At 65.3% G+C, this 17,517-nt stretch overlaps 6 protein-coding genes across 6 annotated transcripts; 3 read left to right on the top strand and 3 right to left on the bottom strand.

The window, feature by feature from the left end:
• Positions 1 to 113: 113 nt before the first annotated feature.
• Positions 114 to 2,877, bottom strand: EMIHUDRAFT_239338 (hypothetical protein; the record flags this gene model as incomplete). The annotated part of the gene is made up of 6 exons (XM_005775998.1): positions 114 to 238; positions 327 to 500; positions 606 to 630; positions 1,043 to 1,153; positions 1,358 to 1,599; positions 2,850 to 2,877. The coding sequence occupies 6 exons, from the start codon at positions 2,875 to 2,877 to the stop codon at positions 114 to 116; spliced, it is 705 nt and encodes a 234-aa protein (XP_005776055.1).
• A 1,375-nt stretch (positions 2,878 to 4,252) lies between these two features.
• On the bottom strand, positions 4,253 to 4,864 carry EMIHUDRAFT_116298 (Hypothetical protein; the record flags this gene model as incomplete). The annotated part of the gene is made up of 1 exon (XM_005775997.1): positions 4,253 to 4,864. One exon carries the CDS (start codon positions 4,862 to 4,864, stop codon positions 4,253 to 4,255), a length of 612 nt encoding a protein of 203 aa, XP_005776054.1.
• A 2,549-nt stretch (positions 4,865 to 7,413) lies between these two features.
• On the top strand, positions 7,414 to 8,894 carry EMIHUDRAFT_239335 (hypothetical protein; the record flags this gene model as incomplete). Its single annotated transcript, XM_005775996.1, has 4 exons — positions 7,414 to 7,768; positions 8,103 to 8,183; positions 8,386 to 8,506; positions 8,666 to 8,894. The coding sequence occupies 4 exons, from the start codon at positions 7,414 to 7,416 to the stop codon at positions 8,892 to 8,894; spliced, it is 786 nt and encodes a 261-aa protein (XP_005776053.1).
• Positions 8,895 to 9,649: 755 nt separating this feature from the next.
• EMIHUDRAFT_469462 (beta CA) lies at positions 9,650 to 12,185 on the bottom strand (the record flags this gene model as incomplete). Its single annotated transcript, XM_005775995.1, has 5 exons — positions 9,650 to 10,523; positions 11,336 to 11,568; positions 11,638 to 11,768; positions 11,847 to 11,994; positions 12,141 to 12,185. 5 exons carry the CDS (start codon positions 12,183 to 12,185, stop codon positions 9,650 to 9,652), a joined length of 1,431 nt encoding a protein of 476 aa, XP_005776052.1.
• Positions 12,186 to 12,731: 546 nt separating this feature from the next.
• EMIHUDRAFT_44391 (hypothetical protein) lies at positions 12,732 to 14,338 on the top strand (the record flags this gene model as incomplete). The annotated part of the gene is made up of 5 exons (XM_005775994.1): positions 12,732 to 12,860; positions 12,936 to 13,337; positions 13,821 to 14,052; positions 14,085 to 14,136; positions 14,185 to 14,338. Coding segments are annotated over 5 exons (969 nt in total), but the record flags the coding sequence as incomplete, so codon positions are not given.
• A 753-nt stretch (positions 14,339 to 15,091) lies between these two features.
• EMIHUDRAFT_116295 (hypothetical protein) lies at positions 15,092 to 17,438 on the top strand (the record flags this gene model as incomplete). Its single annotated transcript, XM_005775993.1, has 5 exons — positions 15,092 to 15,530; positions 15,950 to 16,073; positions 16,301 to 16,379; positions 17,171 to 17,262; positions 17,310 to 17,438. Coding segments are annotated over 5 exons (863 nt in total), but the record flags the coding sequence as incomplete, so codon positions are not given.
• Between the last annotated feature and the right edge of the window lie 79 nt (positions 17,439 to 17,517).

Genomic DNA, 17,517 nt, shown 5'->3' with positions numbered 1-17,517 from the left:
CCGTGCTGCACCTAGACACTTCCTCGACACTTCGTAGACACTTCCTAGAGAGTCGGCAGAGAGACGCCCGTGCTGCACCGACGCGCCCGCGCCGAGAATGAAGGTCGAAACGCCTAGACGGTGGTCCGGAGCAGGCTGGGAGGAAGCTCCAGCTGCAGCGCAGGCGACGCGATGTCGACGCCGGAGATCATTGCCCAGACGTAGACCTCGAAGCCATACCCGTACGGCCGCTGCTCGTCTGCGACGCGGAGCGACTGCTGCAGCCCGACGGCGAGGAGGACCTGCAGACATGCCCCGGACAGAGTGAGCCGAGATTGAGCATAGACTGCAGCGCGGGTGCGAGGAGGTCGCCTGGTTGCCGAGGTCAGCGATCGAGTGGATCGACTCGGAGAGCAGCGACGCAGAGCCCGTGCAGATCCAGCCCGCGAACTTGATGCCCGCGACGCCAGAGTTGCCGACGATCGCGGCGAAGACGGCGCGCGACCCGACGTTGATGTGGCCTGCAGGGGTCCGGGCGGGCTCCGAGAAGGCTCCGAGAAGAAGAGCGCGATGGTGCGTCGGTGTGCGCCCGCTCGCTGCCGGACGGGCCGCAGCAGCATCAGCACCGGCGGCTGCCTCCTCGCCAATCGCCTGCAGGGCCCGGCACGCTGAGGGTCGGGACACGGCCAGCAGCTACGCCACCTGCCCCGCTTGGCTAGGCTGCAACTCGGCTTCCTCTCGGCTGCACCTCGGCTGCACCTCGGCTACACCTCGGCTACACCTCGGCTACACCTCGGCTACGCCTCGCGCCTGTCCCGCTTTGCGCGCCGCTCCTGCAGCGCCGCCTCGAGGAGCTGCGCGGAGCCCCACTTGCGCAGGGCGGCGTCCTGCGCGCCGAAGACCCGAGATCGCCGAGATAGCCGAGATCGCCGAGATCGCCGAGATAGCCGAGGCGCCGCCGAGGTGCGGCCGAGGTGCGGCCGGAGTGCGGTCAGGGCGCAGAAGTGCGGGCGAGGTGCAGCCGAGGCGCGGCCGCGGTGCGGCGGAGGGCGACAGCCTGCACGTCAAAGACGACGTAGAAGCGCGTGTGGCGCGGCGCGCCGTACACGTTGTACTTTGCGACGAAAGGCAGCCCAGCGAGGTCTCGCTTGCGCAGGTTGTACTGCTCGTACGCCTGCGAGAAGAGAGCTCTGCTCACCACTGGGACTGCCGTACGGGCTCGCTGCGCCTGGAGGGGGGCTTGGAGACGGGATGCGTCGAGGAGCGAGGGGGAGAGGGTGCCTCGTGCGACGAGAGCGTCTTCCACTGCTTCGAGTGCCCAAACTCCTCCATGCGCCGCTCCTTGCCCTTCTCCCACCGCTGCATCGAGCTCACGTACGTCTGCGCCCAGCCCGACTCCCACCGCCCCGTCGCAGACGCGCCGGACCCCTCCCAACGTGGAGGAGAGCGCAAAGGCCCCACCCTCGGCCCTCGAAGCTGCACGTCCGGCCCTGGCATCACCGTCGGCAGCCGCTTCGCGGTGCTCGCAAGCGTGCGCGCTGCTGCCTGCAGCGGACGGCTGCTGCTCCGTCTGCATGAAAGTCTCCGACGCCACATCACAGCCCGATGACAGCCCGCAGCCTTCGATCGCCGAAGACAAAGAATTCTGCGAACTCGCGGACAGCACACTGGCACGACAAGAGTGGCGACAGCACACCTCGGGGATAACGACACGGAGGACGCCTCGAAAGTGGTGCGGGAAGCGGTGCGGACGCGGCCATGCATGTACACGGTGCGAAGGGAGGCGGCAGAGAACGCAGAGAAGAGGGAGATAGTGGACCGACGGACGTACGGACACATGTGTAAGAGCGCGCACGAGTGGGTGTGCGAGCAATATCGAAAGACAGTGAGGCCGGGGTCGCACACGGCAGGGGTGGCGGGACGGTTGTGGAGCGAAGTGGCAGTAGCCAGCCTCAAGCATCGATGGGATAATAAGATGAGATTACCAGACGAGAACGGGGGGAAGGACAGGCGGGCGACATTTGACGACGTCGGGGATCACAATGTGACGACCAAAACGATCTTGGGGGCCAGGGTGAGACAACAGGTCGGGGTGCCACATGGGGAACACCACAGGCGTATTCTAGAGGGGGAAAAGAAACGGGGAATGAGGGGCCCCGCCACGAGAAGTGCGTTCTGGGGATGCAGAGCGTGCAAAGCGGCTAGGGATGAGGTCGCAAAAGAGGCGCGCGAGGCAAGGAGGAGACGCGGGGAACTGAAAGACTGGGACGACTGGAAACAAGAAGACAATGAGCCACCACAGGCGTCGTTGGCGCACATACTGAGCGGCAGCTGCGCTGGAAATAAGGAAGAGGCGCGTCACTTCATGCGGAAGCTCGACAAACACACAGCGAGGGCGACAGCAAGAGTTGAACGGGAGGCGCCGGACTCAAAAGACACCGCCACATTCCTGAGACGAGCGAGGGCAGCCTCCTTAAAGGCGAAAGGGTCTAGATTTGGGGCGCTCGCCGAAGAGGAGTACGACAAAATAGCACCCGTGATTGCCTGCACGCTACCCGCACTCACGGACTCCATACCCGAAAGAAAGAGAAGGGAGCTCGCGGGAGAGGTGACGAGTGAACTTCAGGTAGTGGGGAAGGCAGCCTCGATTGCCATACAGACATGGCTCATGGGTGCGAAACAACGACAAGACCAAGGCAAGGGCAGAGGAACGAGAGAAGAATATAGGGTGGATAAAGCGCCTGTTCACGGCATGGAGGGTGAGCCACACCGAACGTACCGAGCGAAGGGCCGAGCGGAAGGAGGACGGGGAAGATGACTCGGGGGAGGACGAACCAGTGGAAATTCAGTTGTCAGATGTCACGATGCACCCGAAGGGGACCCCAGCGCCGGCATCATCCGTAGAGGCACGAGTGTTCGAAGAGAGAGTGGACCTGAGCAACAACATGACGTGTAGGCAAATGATCGGAGTGGGAGTCAGAAATGTGGTCCTTGCGCGAGGGGAGCTTGATAGACTCGAGGGGCCAGGATACGCCGCGAGGAGGACGGAGTTGCGCAAGGCGAAAGAAGCCGCGAGAACAAGGGACCGGCAGGCGGCGGCGTCGCAGGACGAGGCAGAAGAGAACGACGCGACAGAGGAGGAAGTGACAAGGGAGAGACCGACGAGAGTGGGACGGCCGCGAGGTGGCATGAAGGTTGCAGCGAGAAGCGGCGAGAGACTGCGAAAAGAGATACGAAGAGGCAGACTCCCCAGGGTGGGCGACGGCTAGCGCACCACACTCCTCTCCTTAAAATCCCTGTGTGGTGGCGGCGTGCCGTTCTCCCATCCCTCCCTTGGGTTGTGTGTTTTCTTTCTTTCTTTCTTTGGCACGACAAGTTCCGGTTAATTAGGTTACGGACAAACTAGCTCAGTTTTCAGTTCGGTTTGGCTCGGTTCGGTTCGGTTCGGCCAGCCTTCTCCGGTCGGCTCTGGTCCGGTGTCTTGTCTTGTCCTGTCTTGTCCGGTCGAGTCCCACGACTCTGGGCCATGCGCCCGTCCAGTCACCGTTCGGCGCCGCTCGCGGGGCGGTCCTCGGTCCGGTACCCCACGGTACCCCAGTTCGGTTCGGTTCGGTTCGGTTCGGCTTGGTGCGATTCGGATCGGTCCTCTCCAGTTATCAGTTCCATTTATTAGTTAGCATTGATCCGGTAAGTCTCGAGTTATCGCTGATTCGTCGTCTCCCGTCAATTAAGTTCCGGTTAATGAGGTTACTGATCAATTAGCTCAGTTTTGAGTCTGGTTTGGCTCAGTATCCTGTCGGGTTCGGTCTCTTCCGATCCGGTGTCCGGTCCGCTCTGGTCCTGTGTCCTGTGTTTTCTCCGGTCCGGTCCGATCCCGCGACCCGCAGTCGAGTGAACCCTCACCCGTTTGCAACCTGTCTGCGCCGTTCTCGGGCTCGCTCCCTGTCTCGGTTCGAGTTCCTGTGAAGTTTGGTCCTGTCACGCCCTCTCCGGTCTTGTCGGGTGCTGTCCTCGCTTGTTGGTCTCGCGGGGGGGGGGGGGGGGTTCCCGCGGGAAGCTCTCGCGCTGTCATGTGCGTCGTCGTATACCATTCTTATCCAGCCGAACCCTGGTACTCCTGGCACCCTCTCACCGGCATGCGAGCCGAGGGGTTTAGTTTCCGGATGGTCTGCCGCTCAGCTCTTGTCCTTATCTGCCCTGTCTCTGCGCCTTGCCGCCGCGGCGCGCCGCCCTGCTGACTGTCTTGTCGTGAACTGGTGTCTCGTCTCCGCCTCTAGGAGTGCCCGAAACGGCAGGCGTCGCCGTTCCGGCACGTCCCCCGCTTGAAGAAGTGGCACTGGCGCTTGGCCCGCTGCTCGCTGTGGCCCACCTCCTGCGCCTCGCTCGGGCCCGCCTCCTGTGCGGACTTCTGGCCCCATTCAAACCCGTCATCAAACCCGTCTCCGTAAACGTCCTCCTGCATTGCCAACTGCTTCCCATGCGCGATCAGGAATCTGGTCACGACGCACGGTGTGGCGTCGATCATGTCTTGCAGCCGACGGTCGTCTGTGAGGCGGGGATAGTCGCATGCGCCGTAGGTTGAATCGTCCAGTGGCCCTTCGTCCTCACTCTCGTCTCCGTCACCGTGCCCGTCTGCCTCGCGGTCGGTCGGCGACCAGCCGAGCCACTCCCAGCCGCGGTCGACGGCCTCGCCGTCGTCCCACTCGCTGCACGAGTCGAACTCGTCCCCTGATTCGTACCCCGCGAACTTGTCTGGCGTCCAATCGTTCCACTCGTCCTGAAGCTCGTCCTGTAAGTCTTCGGCGCACGCGGCGACGGCGTACTGCAGCCTCGACCAGCGCGGGCGGTCGCCGTCGCCACGAAGCCAGTCTCGTAGCTTGCCCATGGAACGGAAACCAGAGGGCTGCAGGCCCACAAGCGGAGGAGCCAGCCGGGTCCTCGTGTCAGGAAGGCACGCGGGCGAAGGCAAATGATCGGAGTGGGAGTCAGAAATGTGGTCCTTGCGCGAGGGGAGCTTGATAGACTCGAGGGGCCAGGATACGCCGCGAGGAGGACGGAGTTGCGCAAGGCGAAAGAAGCCGCGAGAACAAGGGACCGGCAGGCGGCGGCGTCGCAGGACGAGGCAGAAGAGAACGACGCGACAGAGGAGGAAGTGACAAGGGAGAGACCGACGAGAGTGGGACGGCCGCGAGGTGGCATGAAGGTTGCAGCGAGAAGCGGCGAGAGACTGCGAAAAGAGATACGAAGAGGCAGACTCCCCAGGGTGGGCGACGGCTAGCGCACCACACTCCTCTCCTTAAAATCCCTGTGTGGTGGCGGCGTGCCGTTCTCCCATCCCTCCCTTGGGTTGTGTGTTTTCTTTCTTTCTTTGGCACGACAAGGGCGCGGACTGGCGCGGACTGGCACACACACCGGCTCACCACCGGAGCCGCCTAAGCGACTCCGTTAAGAACGGCAATGCACTCCGCACCATGCACAATGCCGCTCTGCTCCCCGCACGCTAGCTCGTTCACCGTCTGCCACGCCACGGCGGTGTGGAGGAAGAATGGCACTTTTTCGATGCTGGTAGCCCCCCAAAAACAGGCGCGCGCAGCGCGCCCAGGCGAGGGGCGCCGCAGGCGCCCCAAGCGGCGCGGAGCGCCGCCGCAGGCGGAGGACAGCAGGTGCGCGAAATTAAACGCCATCATTTTCGGTTCCGCGGTTTTGCCACTAACATTGAAATCCGGTACAAAACGACTTGAGCCTTCCTTCCTCGTCCAGCGCCACTATATGGAGCCGAAACTCCCCTCCGAGCAGCCTCTCGGCCTCTGGGCTCATGTCCAGGATGCATTTCTGGTGGCGATTCATAACTTGGAGCACTTGGAGTGCAGTCATTAACCTCACATCCAGGGCCGGGGAGCTGAGAAGCGCACCCAGCGGGCCGGATGATCGGTATCGGGTTACGGGCTAGAGAGCCCTAGCCCCGGGGGTGCGCGTTCGCAGGGAAAGGGCCGTAAAGTAAACACAGGTCTCCGAGGGTTAGCCCCGCGTACCGGGTTTCCCCTTGACTGCAGGCTGAGGGAGGGTGTAGAGGATGTAGAGTGTAGAGCGCTGTAGAGCTGTAGAGATGTAGAGCGCTCTGGAGCGCTGTAGAGCTGTAGAGCTCTACATCCGGCGCGTGACGATGTGAGTCCGATGTAGAGCGATGTAGAGCGCGATTTTGCTGTAGAGTTTGTTGTAGAGGCTCTACAGCCAAACCGCTGGGAAGGCAGTGACTCAAAGAGGTCGAGTCGCACTAATGGGGTGTCTCCGAGCTTACTGGAGCTCTGATGGACGGCCCTGACTATCTTATCACTGACACACAGACACAGAGAGTCGCTCTCTGACGGCACACAACACCCTATAACTGCGTCATGACCAGCCTGCCATGCGTCGCCGGTGCCGCATTCGTCGCTGTGCTTCTTTAGCAGGCGGTGGACTGTCGGCTGCGAGGACGGTCGCATTTGCGCGAGGCGAGGCGAGCATTGCTGCGCGTTGCATGCGCCATGACTCGCGCCAGCGCGTGCGGGAGCTCCTGGCCTGAGCGTTGAGTCCAAGCGAGTTGCGCTGGCTACGATCGCTACGCCGAGCCGAGCTGACGCGCCGAGGCGCCGGCCAGTCGCAGCCGTGAGGCATGCCACAGCAGCAGAGGCACTGCCACCCATTGGGCGGGCAGACAGAAGGCCAGGGCAGCACTGGCAAGTGCAACGCGCCTCATGTCGGAGAGCGACCGTGCCTCGTTCGCCGCCTATGATGTAGAGTTTGTTGTAGAGATTTCACGTTGTAGAGCGCCTCTACATCGCTCTACATCGGACTCACATCGTCACGCGGCGGATGTAGAGCTCTACAGCTCTACAGCGCGCTCTACAGCTCTACAGCTCTACAGCGCTCTACACTCTACATCCTCTACACCCTCCCTCAGACTGCAGGACGCCCCCTCTACTCGGAGCTAATGAACACCACCCTGCACGCCCCACACCACCACTCTACACTCACTTGCGTAGACGTTTGAGTAGACCCCCCCCCGCCTGAGGGCTCACCCCTCGCCTTCCCAGGGTCCCGACCCTCCTTGATTCGCTCTCTTGCTCGTCTCCCGAGCGTTATGCGACGACCGGTATGGTCGTTTCCCTCGCTTTCTCCGCTGCCGCCCTTCGTCTCCGCCAGCTTCTCCCGGCTCCACCGCTTCCGAAGGCGTCGACGGCCCGGCCGAGGTCTCCCCAGGCGAATGCGGCCGCAATGGATCCTCTCGCCGCGCCTCCCAGGGATAACTTACTTGGAGCACTTGTAGCTGAGCCGCTCGGGTCTTGCGGGCCTAGGGTTAGCTCACGCTGCTCCTCCCTGGCACCCTGGGTCTCTTCCCACAGGAGCAGCTGTGAAGCGGCTGCGGCAACAGCAGACAGTAGGCGCGGGTGTTTAATGTCTTTCTTCGGCTTCGGCACCCCCTCCAAGCCCCCGCCTGCGCCGTCGGCCACCCCGGGCACGCCAGCGACCCCGCCCGCTGCCGAGCGCGACTTGGGCGACCTCGCCCAGATACTCGGCGACGACGCCGCGCTGCAAGAGGCGGCGTCGGCAGTGGCGGCGCAGCCGGCGGCGATCAGCGCGAGCGTGCTCGCTGCGGAGCAACTGGCACTGGTAACGCGCCTGCAGGCGCTCTCCCACCGCCGCCTCATCCGGCAGCACGCCCGCGCTGCAGCCGCAAGCTTCGGCGGTGCGAGCAGCTCTGGCAGAGACGGTGGGCCTGAGGCCGCCCTCGATGCGTGCCACGTCCGCGGTAGGTGCGGTGGAGGAGATGGCCGGGCGGCGCGATGCGGGCCACCTCCCGCGCACAGTGGCGGCGCTGTGGCCATCGTACATGCGGCACGAGCAGAGCAACGACGAAGGCCAGGCGCCGCCTCGCGCCTCTCATCCCGCCTCACACCTCTCACCCCTGCTCACCTCCTCCCTCCTGCGCTGGCCACGCCTCGGCTGACACGCTGGACTCTCGCTCCCCATTCGCCCCTCCCCGCGCCCTCAGGAGCTCTGGCTCTCCAAGCTCTACCTGCACGCCGTCGCCGCCGCCGACCCCGCGCCGCCGCCGGCCGCCGGAGACGCCTCACCTTCCACAGGTGCATCTCCCGCCGACGGCGTCGTCGAGGAGGGCGGCGGCGGCGGCGTGGAGCGAGTGCGCGCCACCCTCGCCGGCGCAGGTCTCGCGCTCTACCCGGCCCCTCCAGTCGGCGTCATCCATCAACCAACCGACCGACAGACTCGACCGAGAGGCACGCTCTCCGCCTGCGCAGGTCTTGCGCTCAAGGCTCTCCCTCCGTCGGCGCTGCCAGGCGGCGGCCCCGCTGCGCGTCCGCTCCCCACGGCGCCTCCCTTGCACCTCCCCCGGGGATGTTTCTGCAGGCGCCGCCTCGCTGTACGTCCGCTTCTCCCTCGCCCGTGACCCGGAACGAGGCACGGCCGACCTCGAGCTCCAGCTGCAGCAGATCGCGCCGGTCAGCCGCGCCTCTCGCTGCGCTGGTCGGTCGGTAGCCAGTACACGAGTCGAGCATCAACACCAGGTGAGTCGCCTCTCGCTGCGCTGGTCCGTCGAGGACGTCGAGCTCAGGCCCGCCCCTCCCCCCCTTGGGTGCAAACGGCCACACGCCGGACATGGCCCAGACTCCTCCTGCACCTCTCCTAGGCCCCGCGACTCCGGGTCGCCGCCGTGGACGGTGCTCGACGACTCGCTCCGCGCGAAGCTCGACGAGGTGCAAGAGCTGCTCGGCTTGCCCCCACCGGTCTGGGGCCCCGCCGCCGTGCTCGGCTTGCTGCTGTCGGCATGCGCCGGCCTGCCCGGCTGCGATCCGGCAAAGTCGATCGCGGCTTCGCTGCGCGCGGCGCATCGCGAGGAGGTGCTGGCAGCCGCCTGAGAAGCGGGGAGGTGGAGTATCACGAGGGAGAGCGGAGTCTGCTGCCACTGGCGCGGCGCCCGCGGCGTCGGAGGCATGAATTGAGGTGCGGCCGGGACCGAACGCTGCATGGGGGCAGTGGGAGAGAAAGATCCGGTCGGTCCCGGCTCGTTTCAGGATACATTTCTCTCCTACGCTAGACGCGAGCGGAAGACCGCGCCCACACTGCCAATGTACGTGTCGTGTAACGTGTGGGCACGAGGAGAGACCGGGCCGCCCGCCACCGGCACCGCCAGCGGCCGCTCGCTCGCCCTCGTGCCGCTCGAGCTCGCTTTTCAGCACGGAGCTAGCTGTAGCTGCTAGCTCAACACATATCACCAACGTGAGGTCCGCCGCGCGCCCCACCTGTGAGCGTGCCGACCACACAGGACAGCAACACGGGCTTGGATTCTCACACAATCAACAAGTCAACATGAACGATGGCATCATCTCACGACACCAGTAACCTCTCAACCACTCTCCGCTCTGCGCGGCGCGCGCGAGGCCGGGTCTCGAGGCGAGGTGCGCGGGCCCGCGGCACCACTGCACTCTTCCTCGTACGGTATCTCACACATGGCATCTTGCCAGTAGAGTTCTCACCTCTCTACTCGGACGGAAAGCGCTGCATGCAGCGCAGAGAATGGCAACTCGACAAATGACGGGCATGAGCCATGACGTATGGCTGCGCGCGCACGGGAGCAACGCCATGCGGCCGCTACAAGGAAACTCATCTTCCCTCAAACGGTTGCGAACTTGCCACGTCGCGACTTCTGCGGGCTGGAGGACTGCGAGTCCACGTTCGGCAGCACGAGGGCCGGGTCGTCGTCGCCCAGCGGCTCAAAGGGGCAGCCCCAATCCTCGCGAGGGAGCGTGGCGCTTAGGCCGGTCGAATACGTCCTTGCGCGCAGCTCCGCCGCGCGCATGATCTCCATCTGGCGCGGGTGCTCGCCAAAGAATCGGACCTTGCCGGTGCCCGAGTCCATGATGGCGGCGTGCAGCTCGAGCTCGCCGGAGAGGACGCGCTCTCGCACCACCTTCGACTTGAGCAGCAGCTCCATCGAGTAGAGGCAGTTGAGCTCCGTCGCGAGCTGCGTGATGAGCAGCTCCTGCCCGGCGGAGGTGAGGGTCGAGTTCTTCTCGGCCTGCTGCACCGCGCGCAGCGCCGAGACCATCACGTGGTTGAGCACGACGCGGATCGGCGCGAGGGGCAGGTACTGGCCGCGCAGCTGCTTGATGGCCGCCTCGATGATGGGCGAGCTGCTCTCGACGAGCACGAGCAGCACTGGCGGCGCCCAGCGCGCGATCGAGTACTCGATGGAGGAGAAGGCGGTGCGCTCCTGCATGCCCGCCACCGAGCCGAGCACGCGCTGCACGATGATGCGGCCGGGGTCGACATCGAACAGATCCTCGATCGGCACGCGGTACTCTGAGCCGCCGAGCACGATCACGGACGGAGTCACATCGAGGCCGGTCGGCGACTTGTAGTGCCACCGGCCAGTGACGAAGCGCGTGTTGCCGTCCTCCATCATGCGGATCGCGTTGACCGCCCTTGCGGAGCGGCCGGACTTGTTGTCCCACGACTGGACCGTGTTGTACGGCGTCGAGTTCCACCTGCTCCAGCTTCGACAAGGCGCGCGACGAAAGTAGTGAAATTGAGCGCGGAAGACTTGAGAATCTTTGCGGCCGTGTTTTTTAACGGGGCGAGTCCCCACCGATGCCCCTCTGATATGACTACTTTGTGATCGAGAATGCCTTTCCCTTGAGAACGCACAAAACGCCTCATGGGTTTAGTATAACTGTAATGCCCCGCTCTTGAGCACTTGAGCACTGGATAGGGTCGATTCCGTATGGTACGGGACCCCTCGATCGTCTCGTCTCGCCCTCCCTCACCCTGGTGTGTTCATTGGGGGGGGTCATAACAAACACGGTACAGGATCGAGGTGCACGCTGCCAAAGCAGCCCCGCTCTTATTTTCAAAACAAAAACAACTCTCTCTCTATTCCTCTTTTGGTTTGCTTGCACAACATGTACATGTTTCATGTGCATGTATATGTATTCCCCGACGAGGAGGCTTTGCCTTTGGGGTAGAGCCGTAGGCGAAGGGTGGCAGTTGCCAGTTGCAGTTCCGAGAGAGTTCGCTGCACGCCTGCTCGCTGCACGCTGGTGCGGACGTCGTGCTGAGCTCGTGTCCCGTGTGTGCTTCTTTTTTGCTTGCTAATACTCGAACTTTTTTCTACTTATACCCATCTCACTAGTCATGGTTTTATTTCAGACGTGCGGACTGCGGTTCGCGCAACTCTGCGCTCCCCCGCGGGTTTCGGGGTGCACGCTCCGCTCGCCCCTCGCCCCCACCCCCACCCGCGACCACGCTCAGCGGCCGAACCCGAGGCGCGGCGGGGCGCGGGAGAGGGAAGGATCAGTACATTGCGGCGAGTTTGGACTCCTCGGAGGCGGCGGTGCGGAGGTGGCTGAGGTTATTACTGATCGAGTTTGCGACGTTGAGCAGGTCGGCGTGCATCTGCAGCGTCGTCTTGCCCAAGTCGTGCAGCATGTTCGCCTCAAGGGTGCCGCGGAAGCGCTGCCAGGTGCGCTCGTCGGTGCACTTGGTGCGCTGGACCGCGTACTCCTTCTCGTAGCCCAGCATCCGGTGCAGCGCCTACGGCGCACGCGTCGGGACGCGTCCCGGACGGCGTCGCCCCAGCCTCCCCTTGTTTACCGCCCCAACCTCGCTGCAGCCGGCGGAGAGGCCGTGGATGTGCGCGTACACGCCGTCCTGCACTTCGCCCGACACCCCGACGTTGCCTCCGCTCGCCAGCGGGGGCGTGTAAGTGTTTAGCCAGCTCTCCAGCTTGACGCCTGCAGGCGAGGCGGCGCGGGCGCGGGATCGGATCGAGGAGGGTCGGCGCGGGCGGGGGAAGGTGCGGCGCGGCCCACCCATCCGGAAGACCGCCATTAGCTGCTTCTGCAGGTCGGCCACAAAGCCGTCGTCGAGCGCCTCCTGGTACGAAGCGAAGGCAGAGACGCGGGCGTCGAGCGCTGCTGCCGCAGTCGCGTGGGCGATGAGATCGCCGTCGAGGATTTCCTGAGGAACGGTGGGCAGCGAGGCACGCTCGGCGACCCTTCTCGCGTGCCGTGCTCGCCCGGACGGCGGCACGCCTTTGCTTTGTTGCGCAGCAGCTCCTCCTCCGACCCCAGGAATTTGTTGAGTGACTCGATGTCAAAGGGCACGTCCTTGCCCTCGCGCCCGCGCTTGCGAGGGCGGCTCTCGCTCATCTGTGCTCTGAAGAGGGGAGTTGTTGTTGTAGGCACTCCAGACTCGCGCCTGCTGAGACAGCCAAAAAAATAACTTTGCGGTCTCTACGCCAGCCTGAATGCACGCCCTGCGAGCGGGGCGGGGTGCGCACTGTCCCTCTGTGTTCGTGTGCGTCGCCCATCTCTCCCTGGCGCTGACTGCTCGATTTATTTATACTCCTCCCTGCATCAAATTTCCCTTGTAACGTGAGAGAGCCGGAGTTTTATGGCGGAGATGTGTTTTGTTATGGCAGCGGTGGCAGGCGACAACAGCGCCGACAACATCAACAAGTGCCGCGTCCCGTGCCCCCGAGTTCATTTTATGAGAACATCAACAAGTAGGCGCGCAAGATGCGTACCGTCAAGTCCCCTGTGAGCGTGCCGATTGGGTCAACAAGAACAAGCAAGAGGCAAACGGCCTCTTTTCCTCGGATCCAGCCTTTCTCTTTTTGGCCGGCAGCTCTTGCATAGAACGCGGGGGCCAACAAGCTCAAGGCGGAGAACGCCGACGCTCAAACGCCACCCTTGATGGCCACGCTATCTGAGCCGCTCCGAGTCGTCGAGTTCTTCGCCGGCATCGGCGGGCTGCACTACGCGCTGCAGCGCAGCGGCGTGCCTCACCGCGTCGTCCAGGCGTTTGATGTCGACGACTCGGCGGTGCGCCCGCACGGCAAGAGCGAGCGAGGCGGGTCCTCTGCGAGCGTCTCACGCCGCCGCCTCTGGCGTTCGCAGGTGCGCACCTACCGGCACAACCTGCCTCGCACGCCGGTGTCCACCAAGAACATCGTCTCGCTGCAGCAGGCCGACCTGCAGCGCCTCGCGGCAGACTGCTGGCTCCTCTCCCCGCCCTGCCAGCCGCACACGCGGCAAGGGCTACAGCTGGCCGAATCAGACGGCCGTGCTGCCGCGCTCGCCCGCCTCGTCGACCTGCTCGAGGCAGCGGACCCGCCTCTGCTCCCCTCCTCCCTCCTGCTCGAGAACGTGGTTGGCTTCGAGTCGTCATCCACCCGCACCCGCCTCCGCGCAGTCCTGCTCGGGCGAGGCTACTCGGTGCGAGAGCTGTGGGCCTCGCCCGCCCAGATCGGCGTCCCCAACCAGCGGACACGCTACTTCCTCCTCGCCTCGCGGAGAAGCGTCGCACCTCTGGCCGCCGCACCTGCGGCACCGCCCGCCGCTGCACCATCCGCCGCACCCGCTGCTCCACAACCTGCCGCCGCCGCCGCCGCGCCTCCTGCCGCACCTGCCGCCGCCGCACCCGCGGAGAGCGGCGGGCAGAGCGGCGGCGCGGCCGCAGCCCTCCAGCGGCCGCCGGCGGCGCCAGTCGCGAGCTTCGCTCTCCTGGACAGCTTCACTGTCCTGGCCGCCGCCGCGCTGGACGAGGCTTGCGCGGCGGGCGAGAAGTTGCCCGCGCCGCGCGGCGAGGTGGACGCGGCCACGCAGCAGGCCTGCGAGCCTAACCCGAACCCTAACCCTAACCCTAACCACGCAGCAGGCCTGCGACCTAACCTAGCCCTAACCCTCACCCTCACCCTCACCCTCACCCTCACCCTCACCCTCACCCTCACCCTCACCCTCACCCTCACCCTAACCCTAACCCTAACCCTAACCACGCAGCAGGCCTGCGAGCCGCTCTCCTCCTACCTCCTCCCGCACTGCGGCGGCGATGGCGGGGCGGAGGGCGGGGCGGAGGCCGAGGCGATGGCGGGTGCGGCGGTGGCGGAGCACGTGCTCGAGCGGTACGGCGCGGCGATGGACCTGGTGAGCCGCGGCTCGCCCCGCTCGTGCTGCTCCACCAAGACCCACCCGCGCTCCGTCAAGGCGCCGGGCTCGCTGCTCTACGACGCGGCCGGTGCGGGGGCGCCGCCTCCGCGCGAGGGCGAGAAGAGTCTCGAGACGCTGAGGCCGCTGAGGCCGCGCTTCCGCACAGCCCGAGGTGTCGCCTTGGTTGCGAGGGGCTCCTCACGCCTCTCGCTGCGAACAGGCCGCGCTTCTTCCTGCCGCGCGAAGTGGCGAACTTGCACGGCTTCCCGCCCCACTTCGGCTTCCCGCCAGAGGTGAGCACGCGCAAGCAGTACGAGCTGCTCGGCAACTCGCTCTCGGTGCAGGTGGTCGCAACGCTGCTGCGCTACCTGCTCCTGCCTGCCGGAGACGGGATGGCGGTGGAGGAGCAGAGGAGAAGGGGTTCGGAAGCGTGACTTCTTTTCCGTGGGTTTCTTCCTCGGTCCTCGCGCTGGGAATACCGACTTTTTTTTTGCGTGTAGCTCTTACGTACATTCCCGTAGGAGACTCTGCTGACAGGGTTTGCGATGAGGAGTTTTTTGCCGCGAGAGCGGCATCTTGCAATTTCTCTCGGACTCGGTTCAGAGTCGGCCGTTGCTTTTCTCAACCGAGTGTCGCTTAGGCGGCTCCGGCTCCGGTGGTGGTGTGCCGGTGTGCTAGTAAAACAAAGAAAGAAAGAAAGAAAACAGACACGCCACAAACGAGGGATGGGACGAGGACAGGGTCCCCACCTGCACGAGCAGGATTTTGGAAGAACGATCAGGGGGACAGGTGGGGCTCTCCTGCTCCTGACAAGGGACACGACAGGCTCGCAGCGCGGTGCGCGGTGGACTCCCACATCCACTGGCGGTCTCATCTCAGTCTAGCGACCTGCCTCCAGCTTGTCGCTGGCAGTCTCTCCTACCACAGGCACACTGACACAGGGGTGGCAGGGGCGGCGGCACGAGTCTCCCACATACATAAAACAATCCAATCTTCTTTTGTTGAAAATTCTTTTTTCACAACTCTTCTCTTGCTCTGCCGGCGGCGCGGCTAGGGCAGAGGTGATGGGCAAACACCGCGAGAAAAAGCCCGCCTTCGGCAAGAAGAGCAGGACGTCGCGCGTCCCGATGGTTGCGAGCCTGCTCGCCGCTGCCGCCCTTGTCGCTGCGCTGCAGTGGCTGCTCAGCTCTTCGGCCGCCACCGACGCCGGGTCGCAGCGCCGCCGCGCCTCCTCCTCCTCACCGGCGTCGCCGTCGTCGCCGCGGGAGAGGCGAGCGGCGTCGGAGGTGTCGGCGCAGCGGCGCGGCGCGGACGCCTACTCTGGCCACGAGTGGCGGAACCTCTCTCGCTCGCTGCCGCACTGCCTCTCTTCCCAGGCCGAGCTGATGAGCATCCCGGTGCCATGGCCCGGCTTCCACGCGCTGTGCATCGAGTCGTTCGGCGACGGAGAGGTCTCTGTCCTTCTCCACGCGCGCTCGGCCCGGCACGGCGACGCGGGCGGCGCGCCGTCAGAGACGTCCGCGGGCGAGAGACGCATATATGCCGCGTCGTTGACGCGTCTGCGCCGTGTCGTCAGGCAAGCCTCCTCTCGCGGCGGGGCCGGAGGAGACGAGGGTGCTGCGGGCGGGTGTGCAGGGCGGCGGCGGCGATCTGCTCGAGCTGCTGGTCGAGGCGCTGCAGGCGGAGCTCGCCGAGGGCGAGTTTCGTCAGGTCTTTGGCAGCTGCGATGTGGAGCGGGGCAGGCGGCCTGCCGCACGCGGGCGTGTCTTGGCGATAGGTGGACCAGATGGTGTCCACGTCGGCGTACGACTTCCACCCGAACCCGTGGCGCCTCTTCACCACCAACGGCGGGCCAGTCCTCTCCGGCGCCGATTTGGGCCAGCTCGGCCCCGGCGCGGCCCTGTGGCTGTACACCGGCGGCCAGCTGCTGCGGCTGGGTGAGCTCGGGAGAGCTTCCGGCGAGTCTTCCGAGGAGGGCCCTGTAGGCGGCCAGTTCCTGTGGCCGGGCGTGCGGATCGGGCACAAGTTCAGGGTGCCGATCCCGAGGGTGGCGGAGGACGGAGAGCACTCGGAGACGAGGATGGTCGCGAGGATAGGACCTTCCGTGAAGTTTCCGAGAAGCTTCCTTGTAGGAGAGCACTCGGAGACGAAGATGGTCGAGATGACGACGGCGTCGCTGCGGCCGCCACCCCTTAGATCCTCCATGGCCACTGGCTTAGACACGCCCCAGACCGCATCGCGTCGCCCCACTTCCTCGCGTCGTATCGGCCGCCCCACCTCCTCGCGTCGCGTCGGCCGCCCCACCTCCTCGCCCTGCCCCGCCCTGCGGACCTCAGGCCGCTCGTCCTCGTCCTGTCTGGCTTCCTCTCCGATGGAGAGTGCGACTTTATCAAGTCGTACGCCGCGAGCCGGATGGTGCCGTCGGGGCTCGCAGTCATGGACGGCGCTAACCCTAACCCGAACCCTAACCCTAACCCTCGCAGTCATGGACGGCGCTAACCCTGACCCTAACCCTAACCCTGACCCTCGCAGTCATGGACGGCGCTAACCCTGACCCTAACCCTAACCCTAACCCTCGCAGTCATGGACGGCGCTAACCCTAACCCTAACCCTAACCCTAACCCTCGCAGTCATGGACGGCGCTAACCCTGACCCTAACCCTAACCCTAACCCTCGCAGTCATGGACGGCGCCACCGCGCCGACACCCCGTCGCTGCGCCGACCAGTCGCCGCTCTCACGCCGCCGCTGGCGCGCGCAGGCACGCGCGGCGACCAGTCCGACGTGCGCACCTCCACCCAGACCTTCATGCAGAGGGGAGGGTCGCCGCGCATCCGAGCGCTCGAGGAGCGGAGGCCGTCCTCCGCGGGGAGGCTCCGCCGCCCCTCGACGGCACGTGCGCGGCGTGTGCGCGCTGTAGGAGCGGGCGCACAACCTGACCCGCCTCCCGTACGACAATGGCGAAAACATCCAGGCGCGGGCCTGGCCCCGCACGCATCACCCTTCCTCTCTCCGCCACCCCTCCGCCGCCTCACCGCCGCCTCACCGCCACCCCTCCGCCGCCTCACCGCCGCCTCACCGCCGCCCCTCCGCCACCTCACCGCCGCCTCACCGCCGCCTCACCGCCGCCTCACCGCCGCCTCACCGCCGCCCCTCCGCCACCGCCACCCCTCCGCCACCCCTCCGCCACCGCCGCACCTCTTGCCAGGTGGTGCGGTACGAGAAGGGGCAAAAGTACGGCGCGCACCGCGACTTTTTCAACCCAAACGACTACCACCGGCATTTCCGTGCTCTTCTCCGGTGGGCGCCTGAACCACCTCCGACCCTTCCCCTCCTCCGTCCCATAGGCAGCCGTCCATGCTCCGCTCGGTGGAGTACGGCGCTCGCAACCGGCTCGCCACCGTCTTTTGGCGCCTCCGGCCGGGCGCCGGGAGCCGTGGAGAAGCGCCGCCTCTCTTCACCGCCTCTCGTGTCGTGTGCGCAGGTACTTGCAGTCGGTGGACGAGGGGGGGGAGACATTCTTCCCGCGCGCGCTCAACGAGGAGGGCAGGGAGT

This window comes from Emiliania huxleyi (assembly GCF_000372725.1).
Source record: "Emiliania huxleyi CCMP1516 unplaced genomic scaffold EMIHUscaffold_287, whole genome shotgun sequence".
In the NCBI taxonomy this organism is placed as follows: domain Eukaryota; phylum Haptophyta; order Isochrysidales; family Noelaerhabdaceae; genus Emiliania; species Emiliania huxleyi.
The sequence above is the reverse complement of the archived record's forward strand: the minus strand, read 5'-3'. Positions and strand labels throughout refer to the sequence as shown.